The 20,107-nt window shown below is 35.5% G+C and overlaps 1 protein-coding gene across 3 annotated transcripts in view; it reads left to right on the forward strand.

The window, feature by feature from the left end:
• Positions 1-20,107, forward strand: part of LOC117181348 (U3 small nucleolar RNA-associated protein 14 homolog A) — an 81,237-nt gene that overhangs the window by 11,856 nt on the left and 49,274 nt on the right. For all 3 annotated transcript variants that reach the window (XM_033373917.1, XM_033373919.1, XM_033373918.1), the window contains exons 2-3: positions 14,568-14,784; positions 15,973-16,269. In XM_033373917.1, the coding sequence (XP_033229808.1) occupies positions 14,568-14,784; positions 15,973-16,269 (514 nt within the window). The remainder of the gene's footprint in view (positions 1-14,567; positions 14,785-15,972; positions 16,270-20,107) is intronic.

Here is a 20,107-nt window from a genome sequence, read left to right on the forward strand (position 1 = left end):
TGCTTAGTTGCACAAACAAAATTGCATGAAATCGGCTTCGAATTGGTTCCTCAGCCACCGTATTCACCAGACCTGGCCCCCAGCCACTATTACTTGTTCCCTTACCTGAAGAGATGGCTCACCGGTAAGCGCTTTTACTTAAATGAGGAGCTCATAGCTGAAACTGAGGCGTATTTTGGAGACCTTCCAATCGAGTACTTTTCGGACGATATCAAAAAGTTAGAAAAACGTTGGACTCGCTGCATCGACCTAAAAGGAGAGTACGTTGAAAAATAAAACCGACTTTGGCAAAAAAAACGTCTCCGTGTTTCATTTTTCAGGGACTTATCAGACTGCCTAGTACCACAAACTGCAAATTATAGTTGCGTTAATTTTAATATCGTGAACGATCTTCGCAGACTTTCTGTAGAATGTAGGGTTAATGTTTTTGTATCTCAAAACATCTTATTACGGTGATAATGCAGAGGAGGGATCGTGGGAGGCGGAAGACAGATAATTAGGTGGAGACACAATAAAAGAAGGGCTTGTAATAAAAGCAAGTCGACATTTATTTCCACTTACAGAGGGCGCACTCGAACTGCGCCAGCGGTAAAAGGTGTACAAGTAGGTCATTTTTAGATAGCATGAATTGCACTAGAGGTATCTTCTGGTGTTCCTCCCATGAAAATGGGACAATGGGCAAGAAATCTTGAAATACTCCTCCCATGAAAAACAACGTGTGATTTTAAACCGACAAGTAATATTAATAATAATTTTTTTCAACCCAATATTTGAATTTTCAACCCAAAACATAAATGTTTAATCAATATGAAAAAATTTCTGTCAAAAAAGATAAATTTTTTACAAAAAATTAAATAGTTACATTTAAAATTTAAAAAATTATTTTTCAATAAAAAACTAATTATTAATTTAAGAAAATCATTTTTAATCGAAGAAAAGAATTTTAAACCAAAAAGGTGAATTAGTTTCTAAGAAGATTAATATTTTACCATAAAAGACGAGGTTTCAACAAATTACAGAAAGTTTCAACTGAAGAAGATCAATGTTAAAATCAAGTGAAATTTGTCATATTACAGAATCAACGTATAAAAAGGAGCTTACATTTTTAACAGAATTTGCGAAAATGAATATTTTGCCGTAAGTTTTGTTTTTCAAAACTATTACTTGAATGTAAATAATGCACCGAAAATATAGAAAAATGATTTTGTTTTATTTGTTTTAAAAATACAATTTTGACCGTTTGTTTTTCAAATGTTAAAAAAATATTCAGAGTATGGTGCCTGATAATTTCAAAACTGCGAGACATATTTTGTCAATAAGAAAAATAAACTGGTGTTTTTACAGAATTGTAAGTACATACAAAAATGGTGTCATTTACCTTGAATTTACTGGAATAAAATAATAAAACTACAAATTTAAGTGCATAATAAAAATTATTTTATTGAAATAGATCAGAAGGCAAATATTGCGCAAATCGCAGTGAATAAGTATCATCTTATTCACCCAAAAAAGAAAGGCAACTTTCAGTTACAAAGTTCGTGAAGTTTGTTCCCAAATTTACGTTTCGCTAGTGTAGCATTAACATTTTCTACTTAAGGCAATATTCTACTTTGAAACGCTCAAAAAAAAGCTATTTGTGTGCATTTTTTCTAAGATTATTAATAATGATATCTATGTAGGGTGTTAGGCTTAATAAATGTATTCTTGAAATACAATACAAATTTTTGTCATTTATTTTATGCACTTTTTATACATTAAAACGTCAGTCAAAGTCAACTCCTGAAAAATTAGGTAGGTACGCGCTGTAGTAAAAATCTCGAGAATGTGGGCGGTATGAAATAAAAAAACTAAACAGCTTTAGACTCAGTATGACTTCAGCAACCAGCTAAACTAGGATTATTTTTAAATTTAAATTTTAACTATCTTTTTTGTGTGCAAAAAACTGAAATAAACCCACACAATTTTTACAACAGCGCAGACCTACTTAATTTTGAGGAGTCGACTTTAACTGAAGTTTTTATGTATAAAACGTGCATAAAATAAATGAACTATTTTAAAATTTTATTTCAAGAATGATTTATTAGGTTTAAAAAACTTTACATAGACATTATTAATAATCTCAGAAAAAATTCACAAAATTACCTTTTTTTTCTCGAGCGTTTCAAAGTAGAATATTGCCTTAATCAACACCCACAATTTTACAATTGATGTTTGTTTATAGTAGATTGAATCCTATCTATTAAAAAAGAAGCTAATTCTATATCTCCTTTCTAATTCATAATATTAGCAACGTTATTTCTCATATTAAATATAAAATTGCATAAAGATTGAATTTAACATTTTTTAAATTAAGTGACATAAATTGACTATTTACTTTCAGATTATGTAATCGAATATTAACTATTACTTTTAGAATAAAAGATTATTTTTTCTTTAAAATAACTCCATTGCAATTTTATTCAATCAGGAAAAAAGTGTCGTAATTTTTTATTGCATGATATTGCAGAAAACTTCCATTATTTGAAACGTAAGATTCTCTGGATACAAGGTACAGAATTTTCATATGCAATATAATCGAAAATTCCTAAATTTCAATTAAAATTGACGAAATTTGCAATTAAAATTTATGGAATTAATTATCATTTCACAAAATGTGAAACAATGTAACTGTCCTATTTTTATAGCACACCGTTATCTTAGAAACTAGTGAATCGACGGAAACTGTTTTTAACTCCTTTCGCTTGGAAACCTTAGTTAAAAGAACTTAAAAACAAAAGTTTTAGTGACTAATTTGACTAATGAATTAATTCACTATTATTTAATATGCTGCATAATAATTAATTTTTAATTATTTCGAAATGATCCATATAATTATATTTTTTTTTTAGAAATTGTGGATGTAAGTTGTTGGCTTTAGGGTCAGGTTAATTAAAACTAATGAAGTTGTTTTAAACGTTTCGGCACACAATGGTGGCCCTCATCAGTAAGCTTTATTAAATACCAATACCAATGTAGTCGAAAGTTTTTTTTCACCAATTGTTTATTTAATGAGAAAAATTTTTAATCGTAAAAAGTTCTTTACAAATTATTTTTCAGTGACGTATATGTAATTAAATAAATTTTTCAAAGTGGAGCGATGGTCGTGGGGGCTAAAGCGTAGGCTTTGGACCCACTCCTTCGACTTTGGAAGAGTCTCGGTGGCCCATGCGGTGAACACTAGTCTAGCAAATGAGTTGTTCATCTCCGGAGAATCGTGGTACCGGTACCTCTAGAGAAAAAGGTTTTCTCTAAGTACTTAAAGCTATTGCACTTGGTGGTTCGGAATCCACCTTAAACTGTAGGTCCTCCTTCCACCACCAAGTAAGTGTGTGGAGGGTGTCTAAAGGAATAGAGAAGAAGGCGTAAGAAAAATGTAAACCCTTAGGGGACACATTAGAAGCTTCCATTCCAATAAATTTTTGGAATTATTTTATTGCTTTTTGTTATTTTTCAAATAATACGTTTGTACGAAAAATATTATCATAAACTGTAAGAAACCTTATACAGCTATAGATTGTTGTATATTAGGCAAATACAATTTAACAAAAATTTTATACTTAAATACATTTCCGCATTAATAATAATTATATGAAGAAACATTTCATTTAAAAATGATTAGTTCAAATAATTTTTTCCTTAATTTCTCGTATATAAATTTTGCTTTAAAAAAGTTTTATGTTTCCGAAACTGGTTCAATTTTAAAAGTAGAATCATTTCAACAATCAATATGTAGTGAAATCTAAATTTGCTAAAGAAAGATTGTAATTGCATAATAATTATTGGATTTTTGTTGTGTTATTGTTGAATGTCTTTAATTAAAAATATATTTTGATTCATTTGAAAACAAACAATAATAATAATATACAATGCCTGTGATTGGCCAGAGCGCCCCACCTTGGGGACTCGTCGAACCTTATTGGCCAATTAAGTCTTTTTAAATCCGGGAGGATGGAAAGCTAAATCAGATTGGAATTATATTCATTGTCCGTACTGAAGTTATTAGGGTGTTTTAAAATTTAGATTGCGTCTCTATGATTTCTTGGAAAGATATTATGTGTATTAGCTACGACGGTTATTTTGTCAAATAAAAGTTTATGTCGCGTTTCGATATAATGCTCAGCCAGTGCTGATCTCTGGCCATCCGATGAGCAATGAAATGATTTTCGCCTTGTCTAAAGGACATCATTTTGCAGTAGCTCCTTCCAAAATACCGAAAAAAGAAATCATCAGCAACTTGGAATCCACAATATATACCCTTCCACCCGAAAAAGTGAATGATATACAACGTAGGATGACCAACATTTTACGCCGCGCCCAAGTTCTCTCCTCAAACCTAAAAAAAAACACGACAATACCACAATTAAAGAACCCAATCGGAATAAAGACATAATATTACCCGCAGACATAGGCAACACAACAGTACTAGTGAATAAAAAATACTATAACAACAAAATTATGGACTTTCTTACTGACGATACATACAAAAAATTTAAAAAGAACCTACTATTCTCACCTCTTCAAGACTACGCGTTCTCAAAAACCCACAAAAATGACATTCCACTTAGACCGATTGCCAGCGCAATAAACTTACCAACTTATAACCTCACACGCTTCCTTTCCAAACAACTTGTACAAGAAACTCTATCACTCACGTCCAAAACTCATTTGACTTTATCAAAAGGATATAAGTTTCACATTCAACCTCAAGACTTCATAGTGGGTTTCTACATAGTATATCTCTTTACGAAATTACCAATCTCTGATACAATTGATAACAATCTTTTACAAACTTTCCTTTGCGAACTCATACGTTTGATAGAACACTATCTCAGTAATACTTAGTTACTTCTCTTTCAATAACCAATTATACTAACAAACCTCAATCTCACCTGTAATAGCTTACATCTTTATGGAACATCTAGAAAATAAAATTTTTAACCAATCCAAGTTTAAATCGGACATTTAGGTACCGTTACGTTGATGACACTTTTGTGAACTAGCGACATAGACTAAATGAACTAAATAAGTTTCGATTTCATCAATCGATTATACTATAATATCCAGCTCACCATGGAAATTGAACTAAACGGAAAATTTCCTTTTTTGGACGTACTAGCTTACAAAATATCTGATAACACAATATGACATGAAGTTTACAGAAAACCTACACATACAAACAGACACCTACATGCCTCCTCCCACCACCACTCATTCCAAAAACGACCGGTCATATACTTCCTTGTATACAACCTGCTAAAGAAAGAGAGAAAAACGACCATCATCCTATCCTACATCCAAGATGTAACAGAACAAATAGGGAGAATTCTCAACTAACACAACATTCAAACCATGTTTAAACCACCTGCGAAAATAGGACAACTACTAAATAACCCCAAAGGCAAAAAGGCACCCCTCAGTGATCCAGGAGTATATACCATAAAATCCCTTGTTCTTGTGGCAAAGTCTATATTGGAGAAATCAGGAGAATAAAGTCAGGTTAAAACATTTTGCGCAATCAGCACTAGCTGGGACTGATATCAAAACAGGATCTAATGTTTATTTGACAAACCATCCTTCATCGTTGAAACACAATATCTTTCCAAGAAAACATAGAGACGCAATCTAAATCTTAAAACACCCTGATAACTTCAGTACGGACCATGGAGATAATACCAATCCGATTTGGCTTTTTGTCCTTCCGAATTAAAAAAAAAACTTGATTGGTCAATAAGCTTTGACCAGTCCCCAAGGTGTTTTCAAAAAAAGAAAACAATCTCAAAACGTGCTTAAGGTTTCCAAAAAGCTGAAAAAAATTGAATAATCTGTTTACGGCGTAACACGGCTCTTAATAAAAATTTTGACTTAGTAATGCGAATAAAATATCGTTGGAGTCAACCAAAACAGTAAATTTTTAATATAGTATTTCCAAATTACTAATTGCAAAATTAAGAAAATGGAGATCTATTTTCTTTACCCTCATTTACATAGGACAGGGTACATTTATTTTAATATTATCCAGGTAAAAGTAGGAGGAGCACTGCATTAGTCGGATAGGCATTGAATTCTGGCCTCTGGCGCAGTTCAGTAAGCGGACGAAGAGGACCGCCAGGCTAGCAGGTAAAACTCTGACCTTTGGCGCAGTTAATGTGTACCGCTTGCGGAGAGGTGAGGCCTAATACCCGTGGAGTGGTAGGTAGACCTTAGGCGGGCGAAAGATCCCGTTTTTAACGGTGGTCCGACACGATCCTTTAAGGCCGTTTATCAGAATGTCTAATCGTTTTTGAATATTTTTGTCTAATGTTTTGCATACCTCATCTAAAGAACCATATTTCGAAGCAAGCTGAGCAGGGTTTTCGATAAATTGTTTATATTTTGTGTAGTTATTAAAAAGGAGAGAGCAATGGAGAAAAATAGCAGTGACCTTCAGTGTTAGCTGCTTGTTCACTTTCGTGGCACACAGAATTTATTTATATAGTTACAAGAAAGTGAAAAAAAATTAATGAAAATCGGTTAATATTTGCAGTAACAATGGAAATCTGTAGGGAATAAATGCATGCATAATTTTTAATCCATAAACAAAGTATTTCCAAAATGTTTTTACATAAGCCTGTCTTGTTAAAACAATTATTATTTATTTTAACAATTGTTTCCCCTGTTAGTCGTCAGAATGGTGAAAGGTTATTTTCTTCAGGACCGATTGCTATTCTTATAAAGGGCCTTAAGTGTGAGGGGAATGCTTCCCCAGGAGCTAAAAGTCGACGTGGCGGTGAATGGGTCGAGAAGCACGGCGACGAGGAAGAGAGCATGATCCAGGCACACGGTTAACACATTGTTTTCCTAATCTAGTTGCAGCGAGCGCGAGCCAGCATAGACTGACAATGGGAGATGTGATCGTGTGGGACCTCGGGACCCATCGGGGATTTCCGCCTAATCTTGGGAACGACCCGAGAACCCTTCCGTGCTGGGTCGTGTTAAGTCCCAGTTATTGGTAACGATTCTGTTAAAATATACGTTCCTGAAAACGTTTGATTTTATGCGCATCATTTAGATGATAGAGGCTTATTCTTCCTGCCTTTAATGGCCAGTTCTCGGTTCATCTGTAGACCCTGCATGATAGAAAGGCAACATGTACATCTGTTTTTGCAAGACTTTGCAACACAGTACTTAATCTGAATAGGTGCGAGGATGAGAACAGTCAGATATCGAACTTGATAGTATGGCTTCCGTCAAAAAAGGAGCAATTACGAGAGTTGTTCACTTACTCTGACCCAGTACTTTGTCAGGTTTGTCACACAAATTATTGAATGTTTTATTTTAGTACTCGAGTAGACAAGCTACAAGTCTATTAGTTACTACTGTCAGACAATCTCTAATGCAAAGTTTTGTACCTGAAAACCTAGGATTTGATTCGATTACGGGAGAGGATTACATTACAAGGCATGTAACCGAGTTCGCTAATGAATTGTATAATCCACAGCCTCATATACCTGGAATAATCGCTTACCTCGATGGCATCTACAATTACATTGCTAAGAATAGCAGCTTCTGGAGTTTGCGACAATCGCACTGTCGTCACAAGGATCGCCATTTAGTCAAGCCGGCTTTACTTGTAGTACCAGATGTTTACATCCTGGACATCCATGGGCCATACTCACGAAAAATCAATTCTGCGATGCTAAACAATGCGTTTCAAAGAGAAGCTGATAGAATGAGATAATGATTCCAAGAATAATCGGCCTTTATAGTCTATAGAGGCTATCGAGATGTCACTTCTCTCTTACAACAACTAGATGTTACATAGAAAATGTCCGCATATCACCAGCCTGGACAAAGTAAACTCTCTGCGGAGGAAGGAAATAAATCACGGTTGGTAACAAAGAGTAGGTGGACAGTGGAGCCTAGAAATGGCCTCCTCAAATCCATCTTTTAAGTTTTTTTGGTAATGCAATTCCTATTCAATATGTGTACAACCTCGGAGACTGTTATAGCATCGCTGGTGCTATAATCATTCATAGATAAAATTATCATTAATCATACCAGACTCTGGTATGATCAGAGGTATAGTTTATTTATAATTCACAAATTCGGCTAGGACCAACTTTGGATTGATTATCTACCAACTGACGATGACGAAACAAGACTGCAATGATGATCCAATCCAGGGATATTATTGCACGTGCAAACGGAGTGCTCGAATTCTTGGCTCCTGCACACACGTGGCAAGCGAACTATTAGTTCATGGATCATGCACGACATGAAAATAAGGTTTGGTATCCGTCTACTCATCTTCACATTGCACGAGACGCTGCTCATATGTCATAACAACAGATTTCGAATGCCTTACAATAAAAACTGTAACATTTGCTGACCCTGAGCAGGGATCACAGCCGGTACTCTATTTCCTCTATTTTGGAAATTTTCCTCTATTTTTTATCAAAAACTTAAATTTAACTAATAAAATTCAAATTTACGCACCATAAATTGAAGATCAGGATTATATCAGGATAAAGAAAATTCATCATTTGATCAATTTGCCATATTTGAACATTTACGCGCGCTCGCATTATTGATAATAATATCGTTATCGCGAATCTATGTGTATGGTATCGTACCGGTGCATCGTTCGATTGAATCGATAACGAACTTAACCTCTCCTTTTCATATGTGTCCACAGTTGCGTATATTGCTTATCGTATTCGTGGAAATGTCTGGCACGGGGCATTTATGTTTTTAATCGAGTGATTTCAAGTTTAGGTAAGTTAATCTGACGAGTATAATGTTTTACACATTAAAGTTGTAGAAATGTAGCCTGTATGTAACATGTATGTAACCTGATCTTTATGATTGTGATATTTGATTTTTAAAACTAACTTTGGCTAAGTTCATTCTTGTAATTATAAGTATTAGTACTGTTATTACGGCACATCTGACCGAACTTTATTTGAGTGCTTCGTTCATCTCTAATTTTTCCATTTTTAAATAATTTTAGACAAAATTCTGTGATAGAGAGGTAAGAAGCTGTAAAATTAATTAAAGGAAAAAGAATTATCCAAGCCATTCGAAATATTCGTGAAAAAGTTTAAAAAATTATTAATATATTATTTTTTCAGTAATGTTTCGGCATTTTGTATGAAAGATTGATCAATGTAGACTTTTCATGGATATGTTCTTTAGTTGCGTGGTTAGTCAATATATGTAAAGGTAAGAATTTCAGTTTTGAAGAATTTCATATTTATTATAATATTCATTTTGTTTGTTATTTTTGTGACTTCAATTGTTTTCTATTATTGTATTCAGTTATTTTGCGAAATTAAAATACTGCGTTCAGTATGTGAAAAAAAGTAAATTTTCAAGATACTTGGTTACATCTCAAAGATGATACCGGAACGACTGTACCCCAGTGGATGCAAAAAAATGAAAACGACGCATATTCTTGCTTCTACAAAATTTGCACAAATGTAATTATTACAACTGACAAGGGATCTGCAAAACTTATACAGCATTCGAAGACTACCAAACAAATACAAAATTTACAAACATTAAAATCAGGTCAGGTTTTTTCATTAGCGACTCCTGAAGCAGTTTTAGTAACTCCTGAATTATCTAAACCGACATTTATTCAGCCAGGAGTTGCTCCTACCAAATTGTTGTCTTCTCAGACCTCTGTACTTAATAATTCGAAACGCTTGAACAGTAATATTGCGTTGTTTAATCCAAAAGATTCTTCAACAAGAGCGGAACTGTATTGGTGTATGGAATTGAGTGGTGCTAATTGTAGTTAGTTTGCAGTGGAATGTGAGGTGAGTTGATGGGAAGAGCATGTGAGAGTGATTTGTGAGTGAGGGATAGGTTTATATTAGGTGTGGATTTCAATGCTAAAACAGGAGATAGATGAGGAAAAGAATGGGGAGGACAGAGAGGAAGAAAATCTTAAAGACAAGGTACTGAATCGGGAGGGAAAGAAATTTCTAAAGAGTTTGGTTAGTTAGTTAAAAATTTGGTTAGCGTGGGGAGCAGCGTATGGAGACAGTTGCAGCCGACTAGAGGCTACAGGGAAGGTTAGTGAGAAATCAGCACGGGAGGGAAACACGGAAGAAGTTACGGTAGCAGAGTGAGGGTGCGCTGGAGTGACAGTAGCTGCGCAGTACGCAGATTACGTTTTTCATGGATTCAGACGTGGAAGTATTCTGCAAGCAGAAAAGGGGCCAATATAAGAAAACAGCAGAGAGGGAGAGATTGAGGGCGGATAGTTTTGGCTCAATAGAACCATCCATAAATAGGAGGAGGGACAGGGCAGAGAGTGGAAGTAGCGAAGAAAAGAAGGAAATAGGATCCATTCTAAAAACATTGAAAATGATCAGAACACCAACGGGAAAAGATGAAAATAGAGAGGGGGAGAAGGCCAATAGGAAAGGCGAGGACAAAATTGAATATAGAGGGATAGTAGACTTTGAAAAGTTAAAGTTCAAGCAAATGCATGAAATAATGGTAGAGGTAATACAGAAGAACGAAATAAGGCATGAAGAAAGAGGAGAGGAAATAAAACGGGAAATTAGGAAAGAAATGGCGGAACTTAAAAAAGGGATGCGAAAATGGGAAGAGGTTAGGGAAAATTTGAAAAAAGAATGAAGACTTTTGAACAAAAATTAGAAAACCAGGATGATCATAATAAAAAGGTAGAACGCTTGAAAACTAGGATAGTGAATATCGAAAAATCAAAACGGAAGGTTTGAGTAGGAGCGAGTGTGAGTAACTAAAGAGAATGGATAAGGAAAATAGAAAGAAGATTAGGGAAGAAAGAAGGTGATGAAAGAAAAAGAAACATAGTGATAAAGGGTCTACGATTAAAAGGGAGGGAGTTGAAAATAGCAGTAGAAAATGTGCTAAAAGGATAGATGCTAAGGTAGAAATGGATGAATTGCGAAATGTAGGAAAGGAAACGCAAAGATGATAAAAAATGATAAAAAGCAAAAAGAGAGGAGAAACAAGTGTAGGGAAGAATGGAGGATATGTTATTGGAATATAGCAGGATTGGAGAGAAAGGATACGGAGTTTATGAGAAAGTTGACGCAGTGGTTTGAAGTAGTAATGATGGACATGTGGATAGATGAAAAGGGATGAGATAGAGTAAGGGGAAGGTTGCCAAACGGCTGTAAATGGCGAGTTAAAAATGCAAAGAGGAAGAATAAAAGAGGCAGAGTATATTGGAGAAGGATAAGAAAGAGAGGCAGAGATTAGCTTTATAATAGTTGTGGATTTTAATGTTAGAACAGGAGATAGAGGAGGAAGTGAATGAGAAGGACAGAGGAAGAAAATTCAAAGATAAGGTACTGAATGGAAAGGGAAAGAAATTTCTAAAGTGTTTGGAGAAGTTGGGATGGTTTTTCTCAAACGGATGTATAGATATAGATGAAGAAGGAAAATGGACATGCTCAGGAGGAGAACGGGGAAAGGTAATTGATTCTGTGATGTGGATGATGGGGTAAGAGAGAATGTCAAGAAACTAGAGGTAGGGGATTACATTGATTCAGATCATTTTACCTTAATAGTGACATTAGAGGGAGAAAAAAGTATTAGCAATATAGACAAAAATTAAGCAAAGTTAAGATGAGCAGGAAAAGGGGCTTGGCCAATTGAAGGAAAATAACAGAGGACGGAAGAAATAATAGGAGAAATAAAAATAGGATTAGAGTGCAACAGCAAAAAAGTAGTTAGTAAAGAAGGGAATAGAGGTAGATGGGATGAGGATTGTAAAGAGAAAAATAAGTAGGTCAGAAAGGAATTAAGAAAGTGGAGAAAAGAAAAAAGTCGTGGAGAAGAATATAGGTGAAAAAAGGAGTATACTGAGCTGTGTAATCAAAATAAAAAGGAAGATAATAAAAGGTTTGAAGAAAAGACGAGAAGGCAAGGACGGAAGAAGAGGTATGGAAGGAAGCTAATAGAGAGACAAAAAAAAAGAAAGTGAGAAAACCAGGATATTGAAATGATAAAATGGAAAAAATATTTTATGTATTTGCTAGGATGAGTGGAGAGAAAACCTGATATAGATGAGATTCCAATTGAAGTTCTGAAATATGGGGGGAGGGAATAAAAGGAATGGGCATGGATAATGTGTAATAGGGTACGGAGAGGAGAGGGGCGGTCAGAGTTCCGGAAAGAAGGAGTAGTGGTACCCATAGCAAAGAAAGGCAAAGAAGAGGAGGTTAAACATTATAAGGATGTGAAGATGATGCCAACATTATATAAAATATATGTAACTGTTTTGTCGGAGAGATTAAAGACAGAAGTTCAGGAAAAACAGATAGTGCCACCGAATCACACAGGGTTTAGAAAAGGGGTGCGGGTGATGGACAACATATATATTTTTAATTATATGATAAATAAAAGGATTAAAAGGGAGAAAGGGGCAATAATCGCAGTATTCGTGGTCTTAAAGAGGGCTTTTGACTCTTTGGCCAGAGTTGAGATAGAAAAAGTTACGGTGAAAAAGGATATACGAAAGGGCTTGATAAAAAAAGTATCGGAAATTTGTAGAGAGACAAAAAGCAGGGTAAAAGTAGGAGAGCAAGTAGGAGATAGGTTCTGGATAGTGAGAGGGGTCAGGCCAAGGATGAAGAAGGAATGAAGGGCCTAATTACTGGATTGGAGAAATACTTAAATGGGAAAAAGTTGAATTTAAATGTAGAAAAGACAAAGATAGTGAGGTTCAGAAAAGGAGAGGGAAGAAACAAAGAATGGACTGGTAGATGGAAGGGATTAAAGTTAGAAGACGTGAAGACTGGAGGACAGCGGTATATATGGTGAGAGAAGAAGCGCAAAGGGATAAATTAAGTAAGAGTGGGTAATATCGTATGGCAATTTTAGACGAAGTTAAGGGAGGGAAGTTAGCGAAAAAGTGTTTGAAGGAGGTAGAGGAAACGAGAGGGATGGCGGTAGAACTTGCAAGATGGGAAGAAGAAAGGAGGAAGTTTTTGTGAAAGAGATATAGGAGAGGGGAATGGAGTAAGCTATGAAGAATTGTCGGCAAGGGTCAGGGAAAGACAATTAATGGAAAGATTGGAAATGATTGACGAATCAAAATATAATAAATGTTATAAGATGAGAAAAATGGATGGTGTGCCAAAGTATTTAGAAAAGGGATGGGGTGAGAGAAGATGGACCAGAATAGCAAGATTTAGATTGGAAACGAGGTAAGGGTGGGGATGTATTGGGAAAAGGAAGAAAACAGAAAGTCCAGAATATGTGAATGGGAGGAGGAAAACGGGAGCATGTGTGGGAAGTATGTAGGAGAGGAATGGAAGATAAGGGTTGGAGGGGGCTAGAGGGGCGAATGAGAGAATGAAAGTAGAAAAACTGGCAAAATGGGAATCAGATAGAAGAGAAGTAAAAGTGAAGGGAAAATGAAACGGAAATTGCCTAAATTAGAAGCTTAACATTTCGTAATTAGTCATTATTATGTATTAGTATAAGTAGATTAAGATGTGCTCGCTCTCTCGCTTTGATCGCTCGCTCACTAAATATTGTAAATATTGTAAATAGTAAGGATAAGATAATATAAAGTTTGCAGATGGTCATGTAAGGAACAATGGTCATTTAAACACTTAGGGGACACATTATGAATAAAGAAGAAGTAATGTTTCCATGTTCTTTACCAGATAATTTTTCTTTGTTTCCAACTAAGGCTCAATATCTTATTACAGAACTTTAGTACACTATTTTTATCGACAAATTATTAAAGATATAAACAACGTTGATGTGTTAACTTGATTGCTTTTTGATGAATAAGCAATGTGAAAAGCAAGGAGATGCAAATTAGAATAAGACATTGGTCACAAAGCAATAACATTATTGTTTGTCGGCATGTTTTCGATTTCGTAGCGAAAGTCCACTATTACTTTCACCACTGGGACGTGAGATGAAATATTTAAGAAGATTCAAAATGATCAAAGTTTGCCTCAACACATGTTCATTAAACACGTGAGCACAAGGTGGTTAACTGTATGTTTTCTTACCAGAGGTCATATGCATCGAAAGATAATTAAAGGTTTTGCACGCAGACACATTCCGCCCCATCTGTTCTTTGCTCACGCTGGAATACAACTTCTAAAATCCTTGCATGCTTAAATTATTAATATTTTATCTCAGTTTTTGCTGTTTTTCCTGTTTCTCATAATTTGATAAATTATACATGTTGAAAATAATTGTCAGATTTTTCAGAATAAAGTATTTTTTGTAGGAATTTTTTCAAATCGTGGTAAAATTTCAGCTGTAACCACATCTCACGACCGTGAGTTAGATGGTTACAGTCTGCGATGGGCTCAATAGGATGATATGGGAATAGTCTCGTACACCCTTAAGACATGGAACATTCTGAATTCTGCAAGGCCACTTGGGCCTTTTCCCCGCTATTATCATAGCATTTTGCTGACACACAGGGATGCTTTTCAGACTACTAGCCAGTGGAAGCTTGGCACTATTATATATGGGACTATATTTATATATATTTATTTATTTATATAAATTTGCAGGGTCAAGAAGCCAGAACGTAGTGAACCTAGTCTCACGATATCAGAATTCCATTTAGTAAAAAGTGGAGTGACTGATGACGATGTAATACAAGTCTCCGACTTAGTTAAGACTTTAGGTCAGAAAGGACACCACACGGTAATTGGAAAGCAGATTGATGCAGCGAAAAAGAAGTCTAAAATTTTATCAAAACCTTTGGAGACACCTGTTGCCGAAAGGGTAAAAGCTCAATTTACTCATATTTCACAAATGTTTTACATACTTTTATAGGGAACGTCTATTGATCTATATGAGCAATTGTCATTAACCTTTAGATTTAATGTCATAGTTATTTTTTTGTTTGAAGGTAGAATTATGATTAATTAAATATCATTAAAACTGCATCAGACAATATTTTGTATGCATAAACTTGTAATACAGGCAATATATTCATCTCTGATATATGCACACTTCTCGTTTCCCGATTTCTCCTTCGTTCGCTTGCCCTTACTCCTTGTCTCATCTCACGCACACACATTCGCGGCCGGCTACGCCTACTGCGCCGAACCTGCGCTTCCCCTACAGCCCGGAAAACGAGAAGTGTCGTAGAGTCTACTGTAGTTTAGAAGTTATAAATCTTAAAATGAAGTGTTTTGTCAAAAAGTGTTTATGGAATTTAGTTAAATAATTAAAACCACGTCATACATACATAGAAAAAATGTGTATTGAATCGTAAAATTTCTCTAAAAATTTACGTGTTTCTGGTTTAACGGCAACATTTTTTAGGTCGAGATTGCCAAAAATGTTAGCAAACGAATTTGGTTTACAGACAATTGAAGGTCAATCCTTAAGAAAGAATTGTGCTTACACAAATAAAATGTCGCTGGTGATACGGCAAGACTTCTTACGAAACTAGTTAAAATAAATCATATGTATTATACATATCTCATTTTCAATTATATAAATGCATTAATAAGTTAAAAGGAAATAATTCTGTGTACTTAAATATTGATATCAATAAAAAAAAATGCTTGCTGGTATAATGAATTCAGAAATTTAATGTGTGAAGTTTGAGGTTTGCTAGTACCTTCGCCAGAGCGAAGCGAGTGCAGATTAATGTACTTCAGATTTACACGTTTTTTGAAAACACGTTAATAACTTGTGGCGAATCAGGCGAAGTATTTAATGTGGGATTACACTACCTCTAGGCAATATTGTGTCTAAATACATTTTTTCAAACAATATTAATCAAAATCTAAATGATCCAATAAGTATCTTGTGATGAGTAAATTACTTTATTATTTTATTATTGCTCTATTACTACAATAATCTGTAAATAACTTCATTTATAGCATTATAAATATATCCGTGAAAACTACTCATTTTAATAATATGCAACTCTGAATGTAACATATAGTTGAATTGTAGATAAAACGAGTACTTGGATTTGAGAACACCAAAAAAGATCTTCAAAAATGGAATGCTGTAGTAGCCAAAAATCGAACAGCAGAAAGTATTTCTTTTCCCTTAAATCAACCACCTATGAGATTAGAACCTACCAACGAATACCTAAAAACATTTCGGCTCCAGTCAGATTTGGAGAAAAAATTATCTGCTGTAGAACCAGTCAAAGAAAATTTAAATGAAGAAGAAGACGAACTAGAATTGACCTTAGAAGAAATTTTGCAACGCAGAGCAGAAGCTGCAAAATTTAGAGCTCAGCAGGTTTGCTAACAAAATTTATCTATAATAACTATAATTTCTTTCTTGATTTTTAGGGGAAAGTATGAAAAAATGGGTCACTTTTTGGAGTAACGAAACTGATTGTTGACATATATATGAACAAAAAATGCTTTGTAATCAAAGTTTGGAACTTGCTGCATAATATGTCTGAAGACTCTCTTTTTTATTTATATCAAATTAATTTTTGATATCCGGTGTATTCTTTAAGTGTAGGTTAACAAGAGTGTGTGCGAGTGCGCGCCCGCGTGTGTATGTGTGGCGTGCGCCTAAGAAAGGGGGCTTACTCTGAAAAGTGAGATTTTTCAGGGCGAGCGGTCGAAGTCGACCCGATAGACGCGACGTTTAGGAGAGAGGGAATAATCTCGAAATCTTCCCTCTCCACTAACTACTACATTCTCCTGTATTTAGCGGCTCACGGTCGGCGTATAGATGAGACGTGGAGATGGCGTCTTAAGTGGTAAGAGGTGTCTCACGGGATATCGAGCGAAAGCCTGATTTCTCGGGTAACGAACAACTCAATTATTAGGTTTTTTGATTTTTCATTGAAGTTATGTAGAATAAAAATGGGCTAAAATAATTTAATATTCAAATTGAGATTTTTACGCTTGAGATGACCCTGTTATAATTATATAATATACATACACAAAAAATCATCTCAATGTAGTTAAGAGTAAGCTGAGGGGCAAGTTGGACCTAACAGCATTCGTTCCTGGGCGCTGCGTAACTTGAATGTGGTCCCCTCGAGCGTAAAAATTTCAATTTTACCCTGAAATTATTTGCAGCCCACTTTTTCATCTACATGAGCTTTATGAGTGTAAAAGAGCTATTTTTTAAAAAAGAACGAAGAAAATTCAAAGTGTGGTTTTTTTTCAAAAAAAAAAAAAAAAAAACCAATAATTCTAAAAGAAGTTACACTAACGTGAAGGTTTAAAAATTTAATATTTGGAAATTTAAAATCCAAAGGGGGCATTTTTGAAAAAAAGAAATAATGAAATTCGTACAATAAATATAGAATGCGGATTCGAGGTTAGGAGTTTCTTGAAAAAGAACACGAGCCTTTAAAAAGTTAAAAAGCTGTAACGCATGCAATTTAGGAAGAATTATATATAACCACGTATTGTAGATAATTTTTTCAAACATAAGTAAGGTAAAGTAATAAATACGATATTTCTTCGAATCTGAGTGATGTATAAATATATTTTTAGAAAACTGATAGTCTAAGACAAATTCTACTTTTCATTAAGACGTTTCATCTCTATTTGCAAACGGAGGTTGGGAAGTATTAAGCAAAACAGCCCATCTGATCCTCGCGCATGCGCAAATACACGCGGTATCACTGCATCACACGAATGACGACAGGAAAACGATGGAATTTATCCTTTTTTAAGTATAAAAAAATAATAACTTCCAATCACAAATAATTGCCTGAGCAATAAATAAAAACCTTCTGAGCAGGTGATGAAATGATTTATGTATTTTTCTCCCCGAAACTGTTTTTTAAGCAATATCTCTGATGAAGATTTTCTTGTCGAAATGTACTTTTGATTTTTATTATCCGATTTACAAAAAAGTATGTTCACATTTTTAATTAAATTCTACAGAATTCTGTGTTCATGGACACGCTTAATAATTCTGTGTTTATTACTCAACTGTGAATACAAATACTTTACTAGAAAAAAGACTCACACAAATGACGATTACAACGACAGAAATCGAGGGACAGGCTTTAAGGTTTATAGAATATTATTTGTTTGGCTTTAAAAATATGCATATATTAAAGTTTTGTTCCTCTAAAGTGTACAAACTTGAGACATTAGACGTTTTTTAGGTTAACAGTCAAAACAAAGGAGAAATTCCGTTAAAAAAATTCGTAACTGAACATTTTATAGAGGATCATAATAAGTACAGTGAAAATCTTTAATAGCCCTCTCTTCTATAGCCTTTGCGAGAATTGAAGCCGTGCCGTATGTAGGTGTAACAGGCGGTGAGCGGGGTTGAGGCAAGGGTACCCACTTAGCCCAACGCTTTTTGCAATTTTGATCGCGTATATGGAAAGTAAGCTAGCGGCCGCAGTGGTAGGAGGAGTTAGGGTAGCAGGAGCCAGGATATGGTCACTAGCATATGCAGATAACATAGTGCTGCTAGCAAAGAGCGAAGAGGCCTTAAAGGAGATGATGAAGAGGTTGAGAAGATACTTGGACAAAAATAGGCTAGAGTTAAATGCAGATAAATCGAAGGTTATGGTGTTCAGCAAGGGAGGTTGGAGAAATAGGGGAGGGGAGTGGAAGTGGAAGGGAAAAGCGGTACAGGAGGTGAAAGAGTTTGTGTACTTGGGCTTCCTGTTTCGAAGGAATGGGGAAGTGGATGGTCATAAAAGAGAGCGTGGAAAGGGCAAATATGGTGATGAGGCAGGTGTTGGGGCTGGGAAAGAGATTGATCGCAGATGATTTTGAAGGGAGAATGTAATTGTTTGACTCGCTAGTGATGAGTGTCTTATTTTACAGAGTGGGGGTGTGGGGTTGGAAGGTAAGTGAGGAGGTAAATAGGAAACAGGAGAGGTATATAAAGTGGAAACTGGGGTTGGCAAGGAATACGCCGAACTATATTGTCAGGAGGGAGACAGGAAGAACGAGTTTAGGAATTATAACAGGGAGCCGAGCGTGTAAATATGAGGAGAAATTTTTGGAAGAGGGGGGAAGTAAATTGGTTAGGGAGTGTTGGTGGGAGAAGGAGAACAGACATAGTGGTGCAAAGATGGACGTGGAAAGGGAAAGGTATTTTACAACGAATGGATTGCAGATGGATGGAGTGAGAATGATGCACGAGGAAGGAAGGTATATGAGTTGGTACAAAGGAAAAGCATGGAAAAAGAAAAGGCAGAAGGAGAGGAAAGAATAAGAGAGACAAAGTTTAACGGGAACTATGTGTGGATTATGCCAAGGGAGAGAGCGCAATATTCGTGTGAGAAAGGAGAGCAAGGTAGTCAGAGACTTATAGCGAGAATGAGATGCGGTTGCATGGAAGGTTATAATAGGTTCTGGCTTTCTGGAGATACGAGAATGTGTGAACTGTGCGGGAAAGGGGATGCAGAAGTTGAGCACTGGTTGGAGGAGTGTGAAGAGGTGGAAGGAGTGAGATAAGCATGGAGGTATTGTTGCATGAAAGGGGAGACAAAAGAGAAGTAGCATGGGTGAGGAGGGTGTTGGGTACGATGGAGAAAAAGAGAAGGAAGGAGGGAGAGGAATGGAGAAGGAAAGATTGTAAATAGGAGAGGAAGTAGATGTAAGAAAAACGTAAATATTGTAAATAGTAGTTAAGTATTCGGTGTTAACCACGGAGACAGAGGCTAGTAATGCGAGGCATAGCGATAAAAGAGCGAAATACGTGCGAGGCGAGGCGCAAGGGGGAAGTTTAGGCTATAGAAACGAGCGGATTAGCTATAAGGTGTGGATGGATGGTACTTTGTAAGAAATAGTTGTAAGAAAATTTTGTAAACAAAAAAATGGAAATTTCAGCAAGTCAATTTTTTAAGGCCAGCAGGCCGAAAAATAAACGTTTATATATATAATTAAAAATTTATCATAAGAACAACCGCAGGATTTCTCCGGGAGCGGGTGCTAATCTGAAAAATTGCACCCGCTTCCAGCGAAATCGCGGTAAAATTTTAGCCATAACCACGTCTCACAACCGTGAGATAGGTGGTTACAGTCTGTCAAGAAATCAATACGACGATCCAGCAAAAGCCTCGTGCACCCTAAGAACACGCAGTGACCCAAGGACAACCGCCTTCTGCATTTTTCCCGCAAGTGTTCTAGCATAT

This window comes from Belonocnema kinseyi, chromosome 10 (genome assembly GCF_010883055.1).
Source record: "Belonocnema kinseyi isolate 2016_QV_RU_SX_M_011 chromosome 10, B_treatae_v1, whole genome shotgun sequence".
Taxonomy (NCBI): Eukaryota; Metazoa; Arthropoda; class Insecta; order Hymenoptera; family Cynipidae; genus Belonocnema; species Belonocnema kinseyi.